Source organism: Gracilinanus agilis, chromosome 1 (assembly GCF_016433145.1).
Source record: "Gracilinanus agilis isolate LMUSP501 chromosome 1, AgileGrace, whole genome shotgun sequence".
NCBI lineage: Eukaryota > Metazoa > Chordata > Mammalia > Didelphimorphia > Didelphidae > Gracilinanus > Gracilinanus agilis.
In genome coordinates, this window is record NC_058130.1 from 210,179,992 (window position 1) to 210,201,176 (window position 21,185).

At 39.0% G+C, this 21,185-nt stretch overlaps 1 protein-coding gene across 1 annotated transcript in view; it reads right to left on the bottom strand.

The window, feature by feature from the left end:
- LOC123249720 (kinesin-like protein KIF19) overlaps nucleotides 1-21,185 on the bottom strand; it is a 116,382-nt gene that overhangs the window by 23,325 nt on the left and 71,872 nt on the right. The window contains exons 13-16 of the mRNA XM_044678856.1: nucleotides 20,411-20,681; nucleotides 9,240-9,361; nucleotides 4,633-4,769; nucleotides 15-123 (exon numbers count right to left, since the gene is read on the bottom strand). Coding sequence (XP_044534791.1) covers nucleotides 15-123; nucleotides 4,633-4,769; nucleotides 9,240-9,361; nucleotides 20,411-20,681 — 639 coding nt within the window. The remainder of the gene's footprint in view (nucleotides 1-14; nucleotides 124-4,632; nucleotides 4,770-9,239; nucleotides 9,362-20,410; nucleotides 20,682-21,185) is intronic.

Sequence of the window (21,185 nt, forward strand, 5' to 3'; positions counted from 1 at the left end):
ATAGAGATACCAACCTCATGAACTGGAGGAGTTATCAGGAGGCGAAAGGAAGTGGGAGTGAGAAGAGAATCTCTCTTTCCTGGTTTTTTAGATGGAGTGACTTTTGATGACTTGTAACCTTCACTAGAAACACAGAAACATACATAAACAGAAGTCATACTACATGTCTATGGACACGATCTTTTTCAAAGGAGAGGGGAGGAGATAAATATCAATCAATCAACAAGTATTTATTTTAATTAATTTTTTGCAAGTTAATTTTTAATTTCTTTCCCAATTACATGCAATAACAATTTTCAACATACATTTTCTGAAACTTTGAGATCTAAACTATTTCCTTTTCTCCTTTTCTTTCCTCCTTCCTGAGATGGTAAGCAACTTGATCAGGGCTATGCATGTATGATCATGCAAAATATATTTCCACATTGCTTATGTTGTGAGAGAACACTCATATAAAACCAAAACTACCAAAAGAAACATACAAAAATAAAATAAAATAAAATGAAAAGTAGTATGCTTTGATCTGCATTCAGACTCCATCAGTTCTTCCTCTGGAGGTGGATAGCATTTTTCATCATAAATCATTCAGAACTATCTTGGATCATTGTATTGCAGAGAATAACTAAGTCTTTTACAGTTGATCATCATTAAATATTGCTCATATTGTATGCAATGTTCTCCTGGTTCTGCTCATTTCATCCTGCATCAGTTCATGTAAATCTTTCCAGGTTTTTCTGAAACCATTTTTGCAAGTTAATTTTTTAAAAAACGTGGGAAAACCTATATGAAATTATGAATAATGAAATAAGTGGAATCAAGAGAACATTTATATACAGCAACAGAAATAGTGTTTGCAGAATGACATGTATATGTCTACCACCAGAGAAAGGACTGATAAATAGAAAACAAGCAAGACATAGTTTATATATACATACACACACATATATCCACATATATTTATTTGTTTGTTTGGTTGTTCATTTATTTATTTATTATCTTTTTTTTTGGTCAAATGATGCCTTATCCAGGGGAAGGAGGGAAATACCTGGGATTTTTTTTTAATCCTCACTTTCTGTCTTAGAATCAATACTGTGTATTGGTTCTAAGGCAGAAGAGCAGAGGAGGTTAAGTGACTTGCCCAGAGTCACACAGCTAGTGTTATAAAGAAAAAAGGTCCTAAGGTCCTAGGGGAGATATAGATACCAGTGAGGTGGATGTATCTTTGTATTCTCCCTAGGTGCTGGTCATGGGGGAACACCAACCCCAATCACCCTTGCTGGATGTTATAATTTCCCCTCTCAATAACAGTTGCCCAGGGAAGGACCCCAAAAGGTTAGGTGGATGGGTAACCCTTTCAGGTTACTAGAAAGTATCTGAGGCCAGACTTGAATCTAGGACTTCCCATCTCTAGGCCTGGCTCTCCATCCACTAAGCCACCTTGGGTATCTCCATGGGAATTTTAATGTGACAAGCTAACTAATTAATTTAAAAAAAAAAAAAAACAAGTTTTCATTAAGCACCTACTCTGTACCAAGCACTCTGCTAGGCCTTTAGGGATACAAAGATAGAAAGGAAATAATAGTCTCTGCCCTCAAGGAACTTACATTCTACCAAAGAAAACAGGAAGTGCCCACAAAAGTATACATAGCATATACACAAAATATATACAAAGTAATAGGGAGAGAGATTAGCAAGTGAGGGAGGGCAGATCAGGGAAGACTTTCTGTAAAAGGCTTAGCCTAAGCTAAGTTTCAAAAGGAAGTAGGGATCCCAATAGACAGAGGAGACTTGAAGAAGCACATTCCTGGCAGGGGTACTGGACACAGTACTAGACATAAGTGACAGAGTGTCAGCTACAAGAACTAGTTCCAAAAAGGCCAGTTTGGCTGAAATGTAAAATGTGAAAAGGTGAATATTGTCTAATAAGGATGAAAAGTAGGTTGGACACACGTTGTGAAGGACTTTGAATATGAAACCAAGGGCTTTGTATTTGATCCTGGAGGTAAAAGGAGTTTCTTGGGTCGGGGGATGGACTTGTTCAGTCCATTTGTTCTTTTTTTATTTTTAATATTTAATTTTTAATATTTTTTCTTCAGGAAAATCACTTGGCTTCAGTGTAAAGGATAGACTGGAGAAGAGAGAGACGTAAGACAGTGGAATTAGTTAGGGAACTACTACAAAGAGTCTAAGCAGATCCATCCTTCTGGGATTGCAAACATGGAAATGGAAGAAGTTTAAGGATGGTAACTTAAGACCATGCATAACATTCAACATTAAAAGTGTCACACAGGCCTTACAGTACAAACTCATACGATATGCAATAAGATAAGATCTAGAAAAGCACTTTGGAAAATGTGTAATAGTTATCACCAATACAACGTATCAATACTCTTATTTCTGCTATGATCCTATGGCAACATTTTCCTTTTTATCATCTGTTCCCACTCTTGTTGTTCAGTCATATCTGACACTTTGTGACCCCATTTGGGGTTTTCTTGTCAAAAATAGTGGAGTGGTTTGCCATTTCCTTCTCCAGCTCATTTGACAGATGAGGAAACTGAGGCAAAGAGGGGGCAGTGACTCGCTCGGGGTCATAAGCTAGTAAAGTGTCGAAGACCAGATTTGAATTCAGGTAGATGAGTCTTCTTGGCTGTATCCATTGAGCCACCTAGCTGCCACTGTTTCCATTCTACCCAATTTGAACAAACAGAAATTGTAGAAACTTAACAAAATAAAGCAGTGATTACTTCATCTTTCCCTGGAATTTGATCCTGCTACAGTAGACAGTGATGATACAGTGGCCTCCTTGAGATTGTTAATGAGATCTCTCCAGAAAGGCTCAGAGATTTGGCCAGGCCATGGACTCCCTGTGGGCTGCCTGGCCCAGGAACCAGCACCACGCAGTATTTCCAGGATCAGCAACAATGATGGGGCTCACTGGTCTCAGTTTTCCTCTAACCCTTTCCAGCAACAGAATTTGCCTCAGATGCCACAGCTCCCATTTATGGCTGTAGCTGTGGCTGAGAGTCACATCTAACTGTTTTAAACATGATAATCAATGTTTGGCTATTGAAAGTCTAGTCTACTGGGGAGCCTATGATTCAGCCACTGCTCAAGATGCCTTGAAGGTGACCTATAAAAATGGTGAGACTAGACTAGGTCCTCCGCTAACCCTCTAAATCAGGAATTCTTAATCTTTTTTTGTAGCCATGGGCTCCTTTCATAATCTATTGAAGCCTATGGATTCCATCTCAGAATTTTATATGTATGTCTGTGTGTGTGTATACATACATATATATATATATTTTTTTTAAACCCTTAACTTCTGCCTTAGAACCAATTGTATATTGGTTTGTTGTAGATAAATTAATAAAGTAGGGTGTAAATGTTTAAGATTAAGTAGTAATTTATCTAAAACAGGTTCCAAGGCAGAAAGAGCAGTAAGAGCTAGGCCACAGGGGTGAAATGACTTGCCCAGGGTCACACAGCTGGGAAGTGTCTGAGGCCAGATTTAAATCTAGGACATCCTGTCTCTAGGCCTGGCTCTCAATCCACTGAGCTACTCAGCTGCCCCCAAAATAATATTTTTAAAGGCATAAAATACATAGGGTTATAAGAAAAGCCAATTTTTATTAAAATAAAGTTGTCAAAATATTTTTTATTTATTTGTTACCAATTACATATTATAACAAATTTCCGCACAAGTTTTCCTAAATTATATGATTGAATTTATTTCTCTCCCTCCCTTGCCTTCCCTCTTCCAGTGCTGGCAGGCAATTTAATCTGGGTTATACATGTACTATCATGTAAAACATATTTCCATAGTGTTCATTTTTGTAAATGAGTAATCTTATGAAACCTAAACCCAAATAAACAATTGAAAAATTGAATGTGTATATATATATATATGTATATATATATATGCATATATATTTAACCCTTACCTTCCATCTTATTGGCTCCAAGGCAGAAGAGTGGTAAGGGTAGGCAATGGGGGTCAAGTGACTTGCCCAGGGTCACACAACTGGGAAGAGTCTGACATCAGATTTGAACCTAGGACTTCCCGTCTCTAGGCCTGGCTCTCAGTCCACTGAGCTAGCCAGCTGCCCCCCAAAATATTTTTTTAAAGACACAAGTTCATTGAATGGGAGGTCCTGGGTTCAAAGCTAGCTAGTGTGACCCTGGGCAAGTCACTTAAACCTCACTGCATAGCCCTTACCACTCTTTCTGCCTTGGAACCTGTTTTAGATAAATTAATACTTAATCTTAAACATTTACACCCTACTTTATTAATTTATCTACAACAAACCAATATACGGTATTGATTCTAAGAAGGAAAGTCAGGGTTATTTTTTTTTTTTATCAAATTCATGGTTAAGAACTTCTGCTCTAGATAAGGGATCCGGAAATTACATAGCTTCAAGGCTGGTAGAAATAACTCAAGATTGGCATCTATGAGTATAATTAACATTTTAAAATAATATAATTAACATCTAAAAGAAAAATATTCATTCTGGGGTTATGAGAAATCCCTTTAATATTCAAAATAGAAGCCAAGCAGGGAATTACTATCGGGCACTCCTCTCGGGCTATGGTCCCAAGGAGTGGAAAAGAGAGAAATCTCTCCATTACCTGTCTGGCTCTATGACGATAGGTGGAAGTTCAAATTTTGCTCCCCAAGGAAGGTCTTTCCTATTATCAAGCTGGTCTCTGCTGGTATCCTCTTTATGCAGTTCCGCCTGTTGAGCTATATTCAGATCAGAGCCATCCTGGGACCACAAAGACAGAGAGCTGGGTGAGATCAGGTGCGGACACAGCATGGACTATTTAGTTCAGATACCTCCCTGGGGACCTTTTGGGGAAGTCCTCCCATCCTAATGAAGCACCTTTGGAAATCAACCCACTGAACAGCTCCCTCATTAAGGTTTATGGCTTGTTTTCAGCTGAGTTTTTTCTGCCACTGAGGGAAAGAAGAGAGGCTCAGCAGAAGGGGTTAAATCAGCAGGGACTTGCACACACTATCCATTTCCCCAGCTTCTCCAGCCTGCCTGTCACAGAAGAAGGCACTTGTTTATGGAGTGCCCTTTGTCAAAGGAAGCTTTCTGAGCCTCACCCCAGTGTGGTGCTTCTCCTGAAGTACATTGTTCAGATCAGCAGCCTTTTTTAGTATACTAATCAACCCTATAGCAACCCAAATAGCCTTGGCAATTTAGCCTTTAACCCATGTAGTCAGGCTCACACACACACACCCTGGGAAAGTTCAAAACCTTTGAGTCATTCAATAAAAGTGTGGGGGGCAGCTAGGTGGCTCAGTGGATAGAGAACCGGACCTCAAGACAGAAGGTCCTAGATTCAAATCTGACCTCAGACCCTTCTTAATTAGGTAACTCTGGGCAAGTAATTAACCCCAATTGCCTAGCGCAGGGGTGGGCAACGGATGGCTCTCGAGCCATATCTGGCTCTTTTGAGGGCCAGATATGGCTCTTTCTGCAGGAGCCATGAAGTCAATTTTTTTTCAGGCGCTGTTACAGGAGCACACTGTGAGCACTGTACGGCTCTCACGAAATTACATTTTAAAAAAATGTGGCGTTTATGGCTCTCACGGCCAAAAAGGTTGCCAACCCCTGGCCTAGCGCTTACTGCTCTTCTGCTTTAGAACCAATACACAATATTGATTCTTAGATGGAAGGTAAGGATTAAAGAATAAAAAAGTAAGCCCAGCAGTTATGGCCCCAAACCCATAAGTTGGAGTTCAAATATCACATAGTTGACAGCTCACCAAGAGTCTTCCCTCCTCCCAACTAACATGAATCAAGACCACTTCCCATTGTTCCAGTCAAGGCTCCTTGCTCCCTTCCCACAATGCCTAATCCTACTGGACCCAGATAAGAACCCTATAAAAACCCACCAGACCCATCAGGTTGGGCTGTTCCATGCCTTTTATTTTAATTTTAATTTTAATTTTTTTTAAACCCTTACCTTCTGCCTTAGAATCAATACCATGTATTGGTTCCAAAGCAGAAGAGTGGTAAGAGTAGGCAATGGGGTCAAGTGACTTGCTCAGGGTCACACAGCTGGGAAGCGTCTGAGGCTAGATTTGAACCTAGGACCTCCCCGTCTCTAGACCTGGCTATCCATCTACTGAGCCACCTAGCTGCCCCCTTTCCATTCCTTTTAGAGTCCTAGCAGGACACACAATTTCACATGGGGCTCCAGTGGGCCTGACCTGTTTTCCCCTTTCAGTCTGACTGCCCTTCATATTGTAAAGCTGACTGGCTTCACTGTCTTTTTGTCTTCATATTTTCCTGATATTGGACTTTGGTAGGCTTAACCTTTCTAAGTTTGCACGAAGATAACTTTATCAGCTGATCACATAGGAGCCATCACTATTCATTAAAGTGACTGATATGCCCATAACTGAGATAGAAACTTTCTATTTGCCTCTAACAACTTTTTTGTTGTTGTTCATTCATTGGGTCATGTCTGATTCTTCATGACTCCATGGACCATTGTTATGCATGGCATTTTCTTGGCATGGACACCAGAGTTTGTTTACCATTTCCTTCTTTAGTGGATCCTTTTGTCAGGCAATTATAGGTAAATTGGCTTGCCCAGGGTCCCATAGCTAGGAGTATCTGAGGCTGGATTTGAACTCAGGTCTTCCTGACTCCAGGCTCATTATCCACTGGGCCACAGCCTCTTCTCTCTTTCAGCATTATAAGATCATAAGATTAAGAGAGGGAGGACATGTTAAATGTCATCTAATAGCATGTATATTGCATAGTATATGGGATTTTAGAGCTGGAAGGACCCCAAGAGGGCAACGAGTTCAACCCCTTCATTTTACAAATGAAAATAGACCTGAGAGCAGAAGTGCTCTACCCAGGCTACACAGGTAGCCAATAGATTCAAACTCAGCTAGAAAGGTAGGTAATGGGCAGAGAATAGATGAAAAATAAATTAAGGGTGGAAACAACAAAGAACACCTCCAATCTGGTAAGGATTATTGCCAATCCTACCTTCTGAAATAATTAGACTATTGACATATCTAAGGTGCATATTGATGGAGTGCTGGACCTGGCGTCAGAAAGTCACATTTCGCCTCAGACACTTATTAGCTATGTGACTCTGGGCAGGTCATTCAACTTCTGTTTTCCTCAGTTTCTTCAAATGTAAAATGGCCAGAATGATTGCATCTACCTCCCAGGATTTTTGTGAGGATCAAATGAGATAATATTTGCAAAGTGCTTAGCACAGGACCTAGTACAGAAGGCACTCTCTGTGTAATCCTTCTTTCCCTTCCCCTCTTCTCTAACTCTAAATTCAGGGATCTTTCCACTATATCACAAGATAAAAGGAAAAACAAAGTGAATGATTATAATAAATTTATTCAAAGAATGACTCCCCAAAAGGGTGATTATTCACACCTTAAAATCTATCTGGTTTCAGTTTTAGTAAATACCAGTCACAGGAGGTGGCACATACTGCCACTGGGAATTCTAAACTATGTCTAAAAGACATTCAGTGTGGAAGCATATTCAAGACTTCCTTTTAAGATCAACTAGAAATATTAAAATATAAATATTTCTTTAGCCTAAAATCCCTTTCCAGACATCACCTTAAAAGTGTGAGTTACAGGTGAACAAAAGGCCTTTCTTAGGAAAATATTCATTTTTCCAGGAATGAAATAAAATTTTCCATAAATATTCATATTCCCAAATAGTGGAAATAGCAAAGAATACCTCCAGGCTCGTTAAAATCATTGCTTTTGGGAACAACTAGATAGCTCAATGGATAACGAGCCAGACCTGGAGACGGGAAGTTCTGGGTTCAAATCTAATCTCAGACACTTCCTAGCTGTGTGGCCCTGGACAAGACATTTATATTATATTATACATTTATATGAAATTATACTTAATATCAATGATAAGACAAAAGGTAAGAATTTTTTTTAAAGATCCTTTCCTTCTTCACCTTCTGAAGTGAACGGGTTATTGACCTAAGGGTAGCCTCCTCTTTTCCCTTCACTTGAGGGGAGTGATCAGGGAAGGAAATAAATAATGACAATTGTTCTGAAATATTGATCCCAAATTGTATTTTAACACATGATTTTTGCCTTGTTCAAGATTCCTATAAATGTTATCTCAAATCTCAGTAGAGGAACATATCTTGGGTTGGGGATTCTATATCAATTTGTACATCATTCTCTAAGCTAGAAAATGCTTGGATATTAGATTGATGTTAAATTATTTCTAGCAGGCTTCTGCCTAAAATACAGTATTAATTTTTTAATTTATTAAAATACAGTATTAATTTTTTTCTTCAATAGAAGCTATTAATATTGTTTACTAGCAAAGACCAAAAAAAAAATGTCTTGTTACTACAAGTTTTCCTAGTGGCAAACTTTTCAGAAAAAGTTCGAGAATTCAATTCCCAGAGCACAAAATCCTTGTGAACTCAGGGCTTAAGGAGGAACGTTGGAAGAAGTTAGAGTTAGCTATTTTGTTTAAATTTAGAAGCAAATCAATATTAGATCATTTACTCGGGCAATTAAATTCCAGTGTCTTTCACAGAAGACCACAATGGTCAGGTAGGACACTTCTTAAAGGAAATCTTATTCAGTCCTTACTAGAACATGTCAAGGGAAGGGAAGGAAAGGAAAAGGAAAGGAAAGAAAAGAAAGGAAAGGAAAGGAAAGGAAAGGAAAGGAAAGGAAAAGAAAGGAAAGGAAAGGAAAGGAAAGGAAAGGAAAGGAAATATAGTTACCCTATGGAGGAAGAATTTTAAGAAGTATGAGACCTTGCACCAGAGAGAAGGGCTGTCTATAGACTCTAGAAAAGCACCAGCTCTCAGTCTAGAACAGTTACACTTAAGGGGAACTTCATTAGCATTCTATGAAAGAAAAAAAGGACTATTAGCCTGCAAGAGATATTAGTTACTCCTTTTTCACAGTGATTTATACATGTGTTCCTGGTTATCATTTTTCTCTTAAGTTTCAACTCACTTCTTACTGAGCTCCTACTATGTTCTAGGAGCTCTGCTTAACACTGGAGATATAAAGAAAGATGTGACAGTCTGTTCTCAAGAAACTTACATTGTCCCTAAAGGATATGATAATCCCTAACTGAGCAGGACCCCTCTCTCAAGTTCTCCATCCTCTGCATGCTAATCTCTCCCTCCTCCTCTACACATTTGTAGAAACAAGAGAATATCTATTCAAGAAAGTAAGCCAGTCTTACCCTGAGGGAGTTAAACATCACTGAATGGAGCAGAAGTAGACGGTTTAGAGTCCCCTCCTCTAATTCTTGAGAGTATAGTCGATAACGCTTTTCCAATGGCTCTGCAACAGGGATCCAATTACCTTCATCACATTCCAAAAGCAAAAATGTTCCAATAAGAGACAAATCAAAAAGAAAAAACAATCAAGTAAAGCATCCGTCCTATGTTTGTGCCTCCCTGATAAGATTCTAAGCTAATTGAGGACAGTGAGCATGTCCTTTTGTGGAATTTATTCAAAAGTCTACTGAAATTCCAAGATCAAACAAAATATTCCACAAACAAATTACAGAAATTCAAAAAGTTTGACAAATTTGGTAAAATAGGACTGTGCCAAGTAATGAGAATACACAGATGAATCAAGACAAAGGACTATAGATTGGCATGCTCTAATTGCTTAGTCCATAGACCTTTCCCTACAAGCTAATCATCCTGTAGCCTTAAACACCACCTTCACAACATAGTCACTTCCCAACCATTATGCCTAGGACAGTGTCCTGTGACTTGTGGGATAAGTATGGTCTTCAGGCCCAATGCTCACAAGTGATTGTTGTCTCATTAAAGTAGAGTTTTTCAAATTTTCCCTGCCTGGGAGATAATGAGATTCTGGAATGGGGATAAGAGGAGCATGAAGTAATGGCCAACATTATTGAATACATTTGAGTACAATTCCAACATGAATACATCCATTTAAACAAAACAACCCGATAACTTATGACAAAGAATACTATCTACCTCCAAAGAAATAACTTTTGGAGTCAGATGCAGATCGAAGCACACTAACTTTCCTATTAGGTTATTTACGGTTTTATTTTTGGGATTTTGGTTTTATGTGATTATTCTCTTACAACAATGACCAATAATGGAAATATATTTTGCATGATAATATATGTATGACCCAGATCAAGTTGCTTACCATCTCTGAGAGGGGGAGGGAAGCAAAAGAGGGAGACAATTTGGATCTTATAATTTCAGAAAACATATGTTGAAAATGGTTATTACATGTAATTGGGAAAATAAAATATCTTTGAATAAAAAATTTTTAAAAAACCCTCACTTTCTGTCTTAGAAGTCATACTATCAATTCCAAGACAAAAGAGGGCTAAGTGACTTACCCAGGGCCATAGAGGGAAATATCTGAGGCTAGATTCAAAAGCTGGACCTCCCATCTTCAGGCCTGGCTCTCTAGCCACTGTGTTTTCCTAGCTGCCCCAATATATCCATTTTTTAAAAAATGAAAACAAAATTCAGATCAAAGACACAGATAGAATATAAACTCTTTGAGAGCTGGCATTGATTTATTCTTTGTATCTGTACCCTTAATACCTAGCATGGTTCCTGGCACAAATTAGACACTTAATAAATACTTGCTGATTGACCAAGTGATTGATTGACTATAAGTCCATAGGATCACAGATCTGGATCTGGAAGGGATTTTAGAGGTCATCTAAAGTCAACTCACTTGTTTTATAGTAATGAATTGTCAGTAAAATCTATACTAAACTTGCTGAATTCACTTCAAATAATACTACATGTAGTCCAGAAATTATTTCATATGGTCTGCACAAATGAGGTTGAATTTGAGAATAAATCTAATGGATTTTATCAATAAATGTGTTACATTATTCTTATGGTGTATTAAAAACCCATTTCTGTGTTGTTATAAATATCATATTACATTCTTAATTTGATTAGAATAAACTATTAACTGAAGAAATAATGTGAATAGATGGTGATATCCATTATAGGAAACTGGGTTAGATACTTAAATGGCTGTCTGTATATATCTCACTTCCCTATTGTGAAGGGAAGGTCAAGTGAGCTTTCCTTCACTGGGCCAGCGCACACAAGCCTTGGAGACTGATTTGTATACAAAGTATCTATGTTTATTGAGAAACCAAGGGTACAATATGAGGATTAAAACACAAGGATGCCCTAGTTCTAAGACTTTTTTTAAACCTTTACCTTCCATTTGTAATATAGGATTTTAACCTTAAAATCCTATATTACATGTCTTAGAGTCAATACTGTGTATTGGCTCCAAGGCAGAAGAGTGGTAAGGGTAGGCAGTGGGGGCCAAATGACTTGCCCAGGGTCACACAGCTGGGAATTGTCTGAGGCCAGATTTGAATCTAGGACCTCCCGTCTCTAGGCCTGGCTCTCAATCCACTGAGCTACCCAGCTGCCCCCTCTAGTTCTAAGTCTTAATACTCCAACCCTTCAAGCTACATCCATCTCGCGATGGAGCCTTCAGATCTTCTAGCTACTCTATTTCTCCCTGGCTCTAGCTAATTTCCCATCAAACTTTTCTTATCTACCTGACTACAATCCCCAGTTGTTCTTTTAGTTATTTATCTCAGAAGTTGTCTCCAAATTTACTAAAAATGAACCCTAGATAGCTGAGTTCACTCAGAACTAATTATGGCTCTGAGGTGGAAACCTCAGAGCCCCACAAACAGGATCTTCAGGTAAACCTCTCAGGCAGTGTTGGTACAGCAGGTATAGGTAGATCTTTGGTAAGGTGTTCTCTCCAGTGGAAAAAAACCCTCCAAATGCAGTTCAAAGGTTTCCCTTCTTCCACAAATGGTTAAGGTAGGAAATACTCAGAAGAGAACAGTAGCCTTCCTCTCCCAGCTCAGGACAGAAAGTGACAGGTGCTTACTCAAAAACCTTCCTCCAGCTCCCTGTACATTCCAAGATCCCTTCCAGCATTCTTGGAATGAGCTCATGCTTAGTAACTCTGGAGACAGCATCCAATATTCTTTTTTTTTTTTTTAATTAAACTCTTACCTTCCATCTTGGAGTCAATACTGTGTATTGGCTCCAAGGCAGAGGTACCTCCAAGGTAAGGGTAGGCAATGGGGTTCAAGTGACTTGCCCAGGGTCACACAGCTGGGAAGTGTCTGAGGCCAGACTTGAACCTAGGACCTCCCGTCTTTAGGCCTGACTCTCAAGCCACTAAGCTACCCAGATGCCCCCAGCATCCAATTTTCTTAAACTTAACCCTACCAAAATTTAGCTTTCTATAATCCCATTCCTATAAAACTAAAAAAGATGATTTGCATAGATTTTTAAAAAATCAAGATAGGAGTTGTCCATCACTGCAAAAAACCTGAAAATTACTGCCTTAAGGAAAAGTAGGAGGGGGTGTTGAACTAGATGGGAAAGGGTTATAGTTGTCTATAAGTTAGAACTGCTCCTTCACAATAATCAAAACGGATTATGCATTGGGTAACTTCAGGGTCTGAGGTAGGCTTTTGTCCAAAAATGACCTTCCTCACCCAGTGAATGATGCCTAAAAATTAAGTTTTTCTTCCCTTCACCTTTGACTCGATCAAATCTCACAGGACCAAATAGCCTTCAATACTTTTTAGTGCAGCCAGGATCAGATTAAAACACAATTGGGAAATATTTAATGAAATAAGCAAAAATACAGTAAAATAATGAAAATACAGCAAAACAAAAGAAAATGTTAATTTATGGTTTTTGAAGTCAATTTCCAGTCCAGAGGGCTTACTTTCCATTGGAGTTTGACACTACTGTCAGAGAAATCAAATTAAAATAGTCTTCGTTGAACTTTGCCTTGGATGGAACATATCTGCACATAGTATTCCATTCTAAGCAGCCTATGTTAGGAAATTCCACTCCAGTCTATGTCATAAAAGGCATTGATAAGCTAGAGCTGTGATAGCAAACCTATGGCATGGGTGCACACAGGGCACTACCTGTGGGCACTCAGCTGCCTCCCCTTACCCCAGAGTTTGTTACTAGAAAGGCAGAGGAACTGGACTAGAGCTGCTCTCCTCCCCCTCTCCAACATGCCTCCCTGCCCCTCTGCCCAGCAGCCAATGGGAACGAATAGGGAAGAAAGTGGGCAGCTCACAGGTGGCAGAGCTGGAGGGGAGCAGAATGTTTGGGCCTCTCCCCTCCCCCCTCTACACTCGTTGAGGACATTCCTCACTTCACCTGTCCCTCTGCCCAGCAGCCCAATGGGAGTGCTTCCTCCCTCCCCCTGTGAGGGTTAAGGGAAAATAGGGAGCACCCAGAACTTGGGGGGAGGGGTATGGCGCATGGTCTCTAGGGCAGGGGCAGGTACGGCACTCAGTCTAGGGGTGGGGGATGGGGGTAGGGTCTGGCACTCTGTCTTGAAGAGGTCTACCATCACTGTGTTAGAGGGTGGGTAGGAGAAATTGAGTATGGATAGTCTTGAGAAGAGGGTGCAGTGGGACCCTGTTGTTATTGCTGTTATTGTTATTACTGAGTCCCTTTTCAGTTGTGTCTGACTTTTTGTAATCCCATCTGGGGTTTTCTTGGTAAAGATCCTGGAGTGGCTTGCCATTTCTTCTCCAGCTCATTTTACAGATGAGAAAACTGAGGCAGAGTTAAGCAATATGCCCAGGGTCACAAAGCTAGCAAGTAGGGTATCATACAGGGTATCTATAACAGTAAAACTTTTAAGACTCCCTACAGTTTTCTTCAAGTAATCTAATAATTGTCACATAAAGAAGATGTGTCCTATTTGACCCCAAAGGGTAGAACAAGAGCAAAATTTGGAAGTTTAAAGAGGTAAGTTTAGAAATAACTTTATTAAATAATCAATTATTAATTATTTTGGAAAATGCACTTAATTCATTCATCTGTTCAGGCTCAATCCAAAAAATAAAAAACCCCAACCTAGCTACTAATAATTAAAGCTTTCTAAGGAAGAAGGGGTTGCCATTGGAGGTAGTGAGTTTTCTCTTCACTAGAAGTTTTTCAGCAAACAAATGCCAGATGACCATTTGCTTGATATGTTGTATAAGGATATCAGTTGGATTAGATGGCCTCTGAGGTCCCTTCTAACTCTAATATTCTGTTATTCTGCAAATAGCAAACCTATTCAGCTTTATTATGAATTTGTCTTTACCAGATCCTTCTCTAAAAGCAGCCTTTTTAAAAGTCACATTTGAAGCAAAAAGAACAAGGAAGACATGAACCTATGCCAGAAGAAAATGGTGTATTAACAGATGAACAAAAGAAAACTGAACAGTTCAATTCCTATTTTGTTGGACTGAAATAAGCTCTCCTCTAGAGAGCACAATGATATTCAGAAAGAATAACAAACATTGTAAAGTGGAAATTGAAGTCTAAGAGAACTGAGCAGATAATAGAGAAGTATCTAGTTGCTTTAGAGTTACATAGTTTAGGGGCAGCTAGATGACTCAGTGGATAGAAAGTCAGTACTAGAGATGAGAAGTCCTGGATTCAAATTTGATCTCACATATTTTCTAGATCTAAGAACCTAGACAAGTCACTTAACCTCAATTGCCTAGTCCTTACTAATCTTCTATTTGGAACAAATACTAATATTCATTCTAAGCCAGAAGTTAAGGATTTTTTTTAAGTTACACAGCTTAGAAAAATTAGATCACAGAGTACTAAAATAATAATAGTAATAATAACAATATTTGTAGAGTATTTTAAACTCCGCAAAGCACTTTACAAATATTATCTCATTTTATTCTCACAACAACCCTGGGAGGAAGGGGCTATTGGTGTCTCCATTTTACAAATAAGGCAGGCCACATTAAGTGACTTGTCCAGGGTCACATAGCTATTAAATGTCAGGTTAGATATGAAGTCACAGCTTCCTGATTTGAAAGATCTTACAGATGTGATCAAATAAACATTATAATCCAGAAAATGAACTTTAACAAGGGTTTTTAGCTTCATTTGAAACTAACCCAATAGTTAATTATTTTATTTAATGATATTAACAAAATCTTGTATTTTATAGGGCATCTTTACAATTTACAAAGTGGTTTTGTGTCAATTATAAAATCTTTCGACAATTCTATGATGGAAGAGAATGCTTTTGTCTTCATTTTTGAGAGGGTCAGACCTCTAATTTCATTGCTTTAAGGGAGCAATACCCCAAGAAATCCTTTTCCCAATGCAAATTGACAACTTCTAGCCTTACTTCTAGACAACTTCTAGTCTGGGACACTCATCCCTCTTCAAGACCAAGACTCAGTCATTATAATGGGTTCATTTTCTTTTCTTTTAGAAGTACTATGTTTCCCCAGAGAAGGGGAAGCCATAATACTGCTATACTCTGCTTTGGTCAAACAACTGGAATAACTGGGTTCAGGTCAAGCCACATTTGACAAACTAAAGTTCAGCTAGAGCAGTGGTTCCCAAACTTTTTTGGCCTACTGCCCCCTTTCCAGAAAAATTATTACTTAGCCCCCTGGAAATGAATTTTTTTTAATTTTAATAGTAAGTAATAGGAAAGATAAATGCACCTGTGGCCATCACCGTCCTCCTGGATCACTACAGCACCCACCAGGGGGCGGTAGCACCCACTTTGGGAATCACTGATCTAGAGGAAGGCTGTGAATATGTAGGGAATAGGGGGTGGAGGATTATTTAGAAATTATGAGTAGAGACAAGAAGCCTTTCCTGATCCTCTTTATTATCAGGTTAATTAACTCCTCCATTAATTATCTCCAGTTTATCCTATATCTGTTTGTACATAGCTCTTTGTGTGTTTTCTCCCCCATTTGACCATGAGCTCTTTACTATCTTTTGTCTTTCTTTGAATTGTCTATCCTCAGCATGGTGCCTGACACTTAGCTGGACATTAATAAATTCTAGTTGACTGACTATAGGAGCAATAGTTGAAGAAATATGAGAAGCTTAACTTGGCAAAGAAAAGACTAAGAAAGATATTAATCTGACTATATTGCCATTTCATTACAATTATATGGGTTTAGTTTTCTCTTGGCTGGTTGTTTTTTCTTGGATTGCTCTTAATGGAAAGCATTGAATCCAGATAAAGGAATCATACACTAATTTAAATAACAACTAGAATAATTGTGTTCATTTCTGTACATTTTTTTCTTTGAGACTGGGTATCTCAAACAAATTATCTCAAAAGCTCTATTTATCTCAAAAAAGTGGCCAGGCTTGAATCCAAGAAGAACTAAATTCGAATCTGGCCTCAGACACTTCCTAGCTATGTCACCCTGGATAAGTCATTTAGTTTCAGTGTCCTCATCTGTAAAATGCAGTGGAGAAAGAAATGACAAACCATTCTAGTGTCTTTGCGGAGAAAACCCCCAAAGGGGTCACAAAAGAGTCAGATGCCTGAAAACAATTAAACAACAACAAAGATCAGAGGTGAATCAGTTATGGGAGAGATGGCTTCAGTGGATTGAGAGACAGGTCTAGAGATGGGAAGTCCTGGGTTCAAATGTGGCCTCAGATACTTCCTACCTGTGTGACCCTGGGCAAGTCACTTAACCCTCATTGCCTAGCCCTCACCACTCTTCTGCCTTGGAACCAGTACTCAGTAGTGATTCTAAGATGGAAGAGAAAGGTTTAAAAAAAAAGAATGTATCAGCCATTCACAGGCATGATCCAATTTCTGAAAAGCAAAGAAACTTTCACTGATATTTCCAGCCTGAACAAGTTCATTCCTCCTTAGAAAGCCCCTCACCCAGATCCTGGGAGCTCCCACAAGAGTGCCATATTGGTTTCAAACTTAGTGTGGATACTCAGTTGACAGCCTCCAGAACCCAAGTGATCCACTGACATTGGCCTACCCCAGTGTTGGCATGTGCCAACACAGCAGCCTTAGCTGTGACATTTTCACAGGGAGGTTGATCAACTAAATGACACCCAGAGGACGGCAATAAGAATGATTGGGGGAACAGGAATTGAATGATAATCAAGAAATTCGAGTGCCGATTGTTGAAGAAACTGGGGAGGTTTAACTTGCAAACAAAAAGGCTAAAGGGAGAAAATATATCCATATTTAAGTATGTGAAAAGCTGTCATGGGGAAGAGGAATAGATTCATTCTGGTTTCCTCCACAGAGAAAAGTTAGATTCGAGTACAAATTATAAGGAAGCAGATTTTGTCTCACTAGTACAGGATACTAGAGAGAAAAGTCATTCTGGTGTAGAGGTCCCAGCTTCAGTCCCCTGCAGCTGATGCTTATTACTGGTGGAACCTTAGATGAATTCCTTAATCTTCCTCTTTTTCACTTAACTTATTTGTTGTGGGTACTGTTTTAAGTTAACTCATTTGCAAAATGAGGAATTGGAACTAGAAAACTAGATGGTCTCTGACTGATCCTATGAACTTTCATGATAGTTGCCAAAGTTGCTGAAGAAGGAGAATGACAAATGCTGGAGGGACTGTGGGAAAATAGGAACTTTTATTCTACTGTTGAAGGAACTATGAACTCTTCTGAATTCTGAAAATTTCAACTTTGAAAAGTAATTTGGAACTATGATCTCCAAAGTTAATAAACTGTGCATAATTTCTAATTCAGCAATACCACTCATGGATCTATATACTAAAGAGATCAAAGAAAAAAGAAAAGGGGACAGCTGGGTGGCTCAGTGGATTGAGAGCCAGGTCTAGAGATGGGACATCCTAGGTTCAAATCTGGCCTCAGACACTTCCTAGCTGTGTGACCCCGGGCAAGTCACTTAACCCCCATTGCTTAGCTCTTACTGCTCTTCGGCCTTGAAAACAATACACAGTATTGATTCTAAGACAGAAGGTAAGAGTTTAAAAAAAAAAAAAAGAAGAGAACTCATCATTACAAAAATATTTATAGTTTCTCCTTTTATAGTGGCAAAAAACTGGAAACTGAGGGGAGGGCAATGCTCATCAACTGGGAAATGGCTGAACAAGTTATGGTATATGAATATGATGGAACATTATTGTGCTACTAGAAATGATGAAAGAGGGCAGCTAAGCTAGGTGGCTCAGTGGATTGAGAGTCAAGCCCAGAGGCCTTGTGTTCAACTCTGGATTCAGACACTTCCTTGCTGTGTGATCCTAGCCAAGTCACTTAACCCCCACTGCCTAGCCCTTACCTCTCTTCTGACTTAGAATTAATATGTAGCACTAATTCTAAGACATAAAGTAAGGGTATTTTTTTTAAAAGAAAAAGAAATGATGAAGGGGATTATTTCAGAGAAGCTTGAAGAACTTTATAAACTGATGAGGAATGAAGTGAACAGAACCAAGAAGACAATTTAAACAATAATAACAATATTTTAAAGAAAAACTTTGAAAAACTTAGGAATTCTGATCAATGCAGTGACCAACCACAATTCCAGAAGACCCACTTCCAGATAAAAAGATGATCAACTCAGAGTACAGACTGAGACATAAGCAGGTTTTTTAGACAAGGCCAATTCAGGAAATTGCTTTCCTAGATGATATCTTTGTAATGGGGATCCTGTTTTTCTTCCTCAAATTGGTGTGGGGAGGAAATGGAAAGGAGAAAAGGCAGATTTTCATGATTGAAATATATAAAATTCAATTTAAAAATTGCCCCCCAAACTGCCCCAAAATGACAACTACATGAAAATAGAATGAACTTTCTTAACAAAGCTGTACTATTAGCTAAATGCAATTAGCTCCTTATTGCAGGAAGTATCCAAACACAAGTATGTCCCTCAATCAGAGGTACCATAGAAGTCATTTCTAGAAGACCTCTAAGATCTCTCCCAATTCTAAGATTTCTATAGTTCTATAAAAAAGCAGCAGCAGAAACAGGTACTGGGCATATGGGGAGAAGGCAAGGGGAGAAAAGCATTATTGGAGTTAGGAATGAGGTGCAGAGAGTTATAGCAGAGGGCACAGAAGAACAACTTTGCTGAGTTTAGAAGTTAGCTTGAGGAAGACAGGAGAAAAATGCATCTCCTTCCCTTCTTTGAAGAGGTGAGAGACTATGGGTGTGGGACACTATATATGTTGTCATGTCAATGTATTGGTTAGATTTGCTGAATCGCTTTTTTTCTTTTGTGTTAAAAGGGATAGCTCAATGGACAGGGGGTAGAAGAGGGGTATATTCAGGAATGAAGATGGCACAAAAACATTAATAGGAACAGCTAGGGTAGCTCAATGGATAAAGAGCCAGGCCTGGAGACAGGAGGTCTTGGGTTCAAATCTAACCTCAGATACTTCCTAGCTCCATGCTCAAAGGCAAGTCACTTCACCCCCATTGCCTAGCCCTTACCTCTCTCCTGACTTGAAACCAATATTTAGTATTGATTCTAAGACAGAAGTTAAAGGTTTAAAAAAACACCAATAATATATTTTTAAACCCTTACCTTCCATCACAGAATCAATACTGTATAGTGGTTCCAAGGCAGAAGAGTGGTAAGGGCTAGGCAATGGGGGTGAAGTGACTTGCCCGGTCACATAGCTAGGAAGTGTCTGAGGCCAGATTTGAACCCAAGATCTTCCATATCCACACCTGGCTCCCAATCTACCACCTAGCTGCCCCCAATAATGATTTTTTAAAATTAAAACCCTGATCTTCCATCTTAGAATCAATACTGTGTATTGGTTCTAAGGCAGGAGAGTGATAAAGGCTAGGGGGGCTAGAGGGTGAAGTGACTTGCTCAGAGTCACACTGCTAAGAAGTGTCTGAGGCCAGATTTGAATCAAATAATGATTTTTTGAAAAAAAAAGTTTGCCTAGAATTGACCCTGGCATTCAATAAAAGATCATATTTTGCTAAAGAGGAGAAATTGAATGTTAGCATCTTGAGGCCAGGATTTGGTTTTCATTTTGCCTTTGGGTCTACAATGCCTAATACAGTGGTCATCTTGTAATTTGTAAAAGCTTAATAAATTTTCATTGGATTATTGGATTCAATTGGGCATATACAAAAGGGAAAGCACTTAACAAACAGCTCTTAAGTTATCAGTTTACATTCCTTGAAAAGTTTGAAATTATGCTTTTGCTCAGTTTATTATGATTTTGCAGGGAACGATGGTAAAAGTTTTCCTTGCTTGCTCCTAATTCTCCCAGACAAAGCCATCTCTTGCTCTCCCCAAAGCATTCATTTTCTGGGAATGAAGTCATTAACCTTGGTTTGCTGCATCGTTTCCAAATGGTTGTCATGGCTACCAATGTTAGGTCACTAACAGAAGGATTAAGACACAGAAAAATGCCCAGCTGGAGCAAATGAAGATTAAAATGTGAAGAAAGGAAAACCCTCAGACTGGGACTTGCATGCAGGTTGCCTGAGCTGATAACACCCTTCCACTGTATACAATGAAAGCCAGAGTGCTGAACTGGTGTGAAAAGCCAGCGATTGAGCAAACAACGCGAGTTTTACCCTTTATCAGCTCCCGCTGCTGCTGGATGATTTCCTCACAGAGAAGCCGGTGCTGATGGTACCTCTGAATCACGAAATCCTTCTGGCACAGAAGGTTCTTCTGGTACAAGTTGTTTGCCTGCAGCTCTGTATTCTCCACCTCTAGCTCATGGGCTTTACAGAGAAGCCTCAATACCTCCCTCTGGTCCTTGTTAATTATTTGTTTGGGTAACAATTTCTCCATCTGGGAAGCTTTCTTCTTAGTGTTTGCTAAGCGTTGCTCCAGCCCAGCCTGTGGAAAAAAGCAAGAGTTTGGAAAAAGAAAATCTGAGGGTATACTTTGGGTAAATGTTATTGATTTGCACTCACTGCTTTAATTGATTCAATTATCTAATCAGGATGTTTAAATACACTCATACTTAATCATCTGCCATTTTTGGTATTTTTTTGTTATTTAATGTTACATTATTTTCTCAATGAGAGATAGGGTGGTGAAGATGGAATGAGTAAGAAAGGTGGCTTCAAGGGGCAGCTAGGTGGCTCAGTGGATAGAGAGCTAGACCTAGAGACAGGAGGGCCTGGGTCCAAAACTGGTCTCAGATACTTCTTAGCTGTGTGACCTTGGGCAAGTCACTTAACCTCACTTGATTAGTCCTTACCACTCTTCTTTCTCAGAATTGAGAGAAAGAAAGAAAAAAGGAAGAAAGAAAGAAAGAGAGAGAGAGAGAGAGAGAAAGAAGGAAAGAAAAAGAAGGAAAGAGAAAGAAAGAAAGAAAGAAAGGAAGGAAGGAAGGAA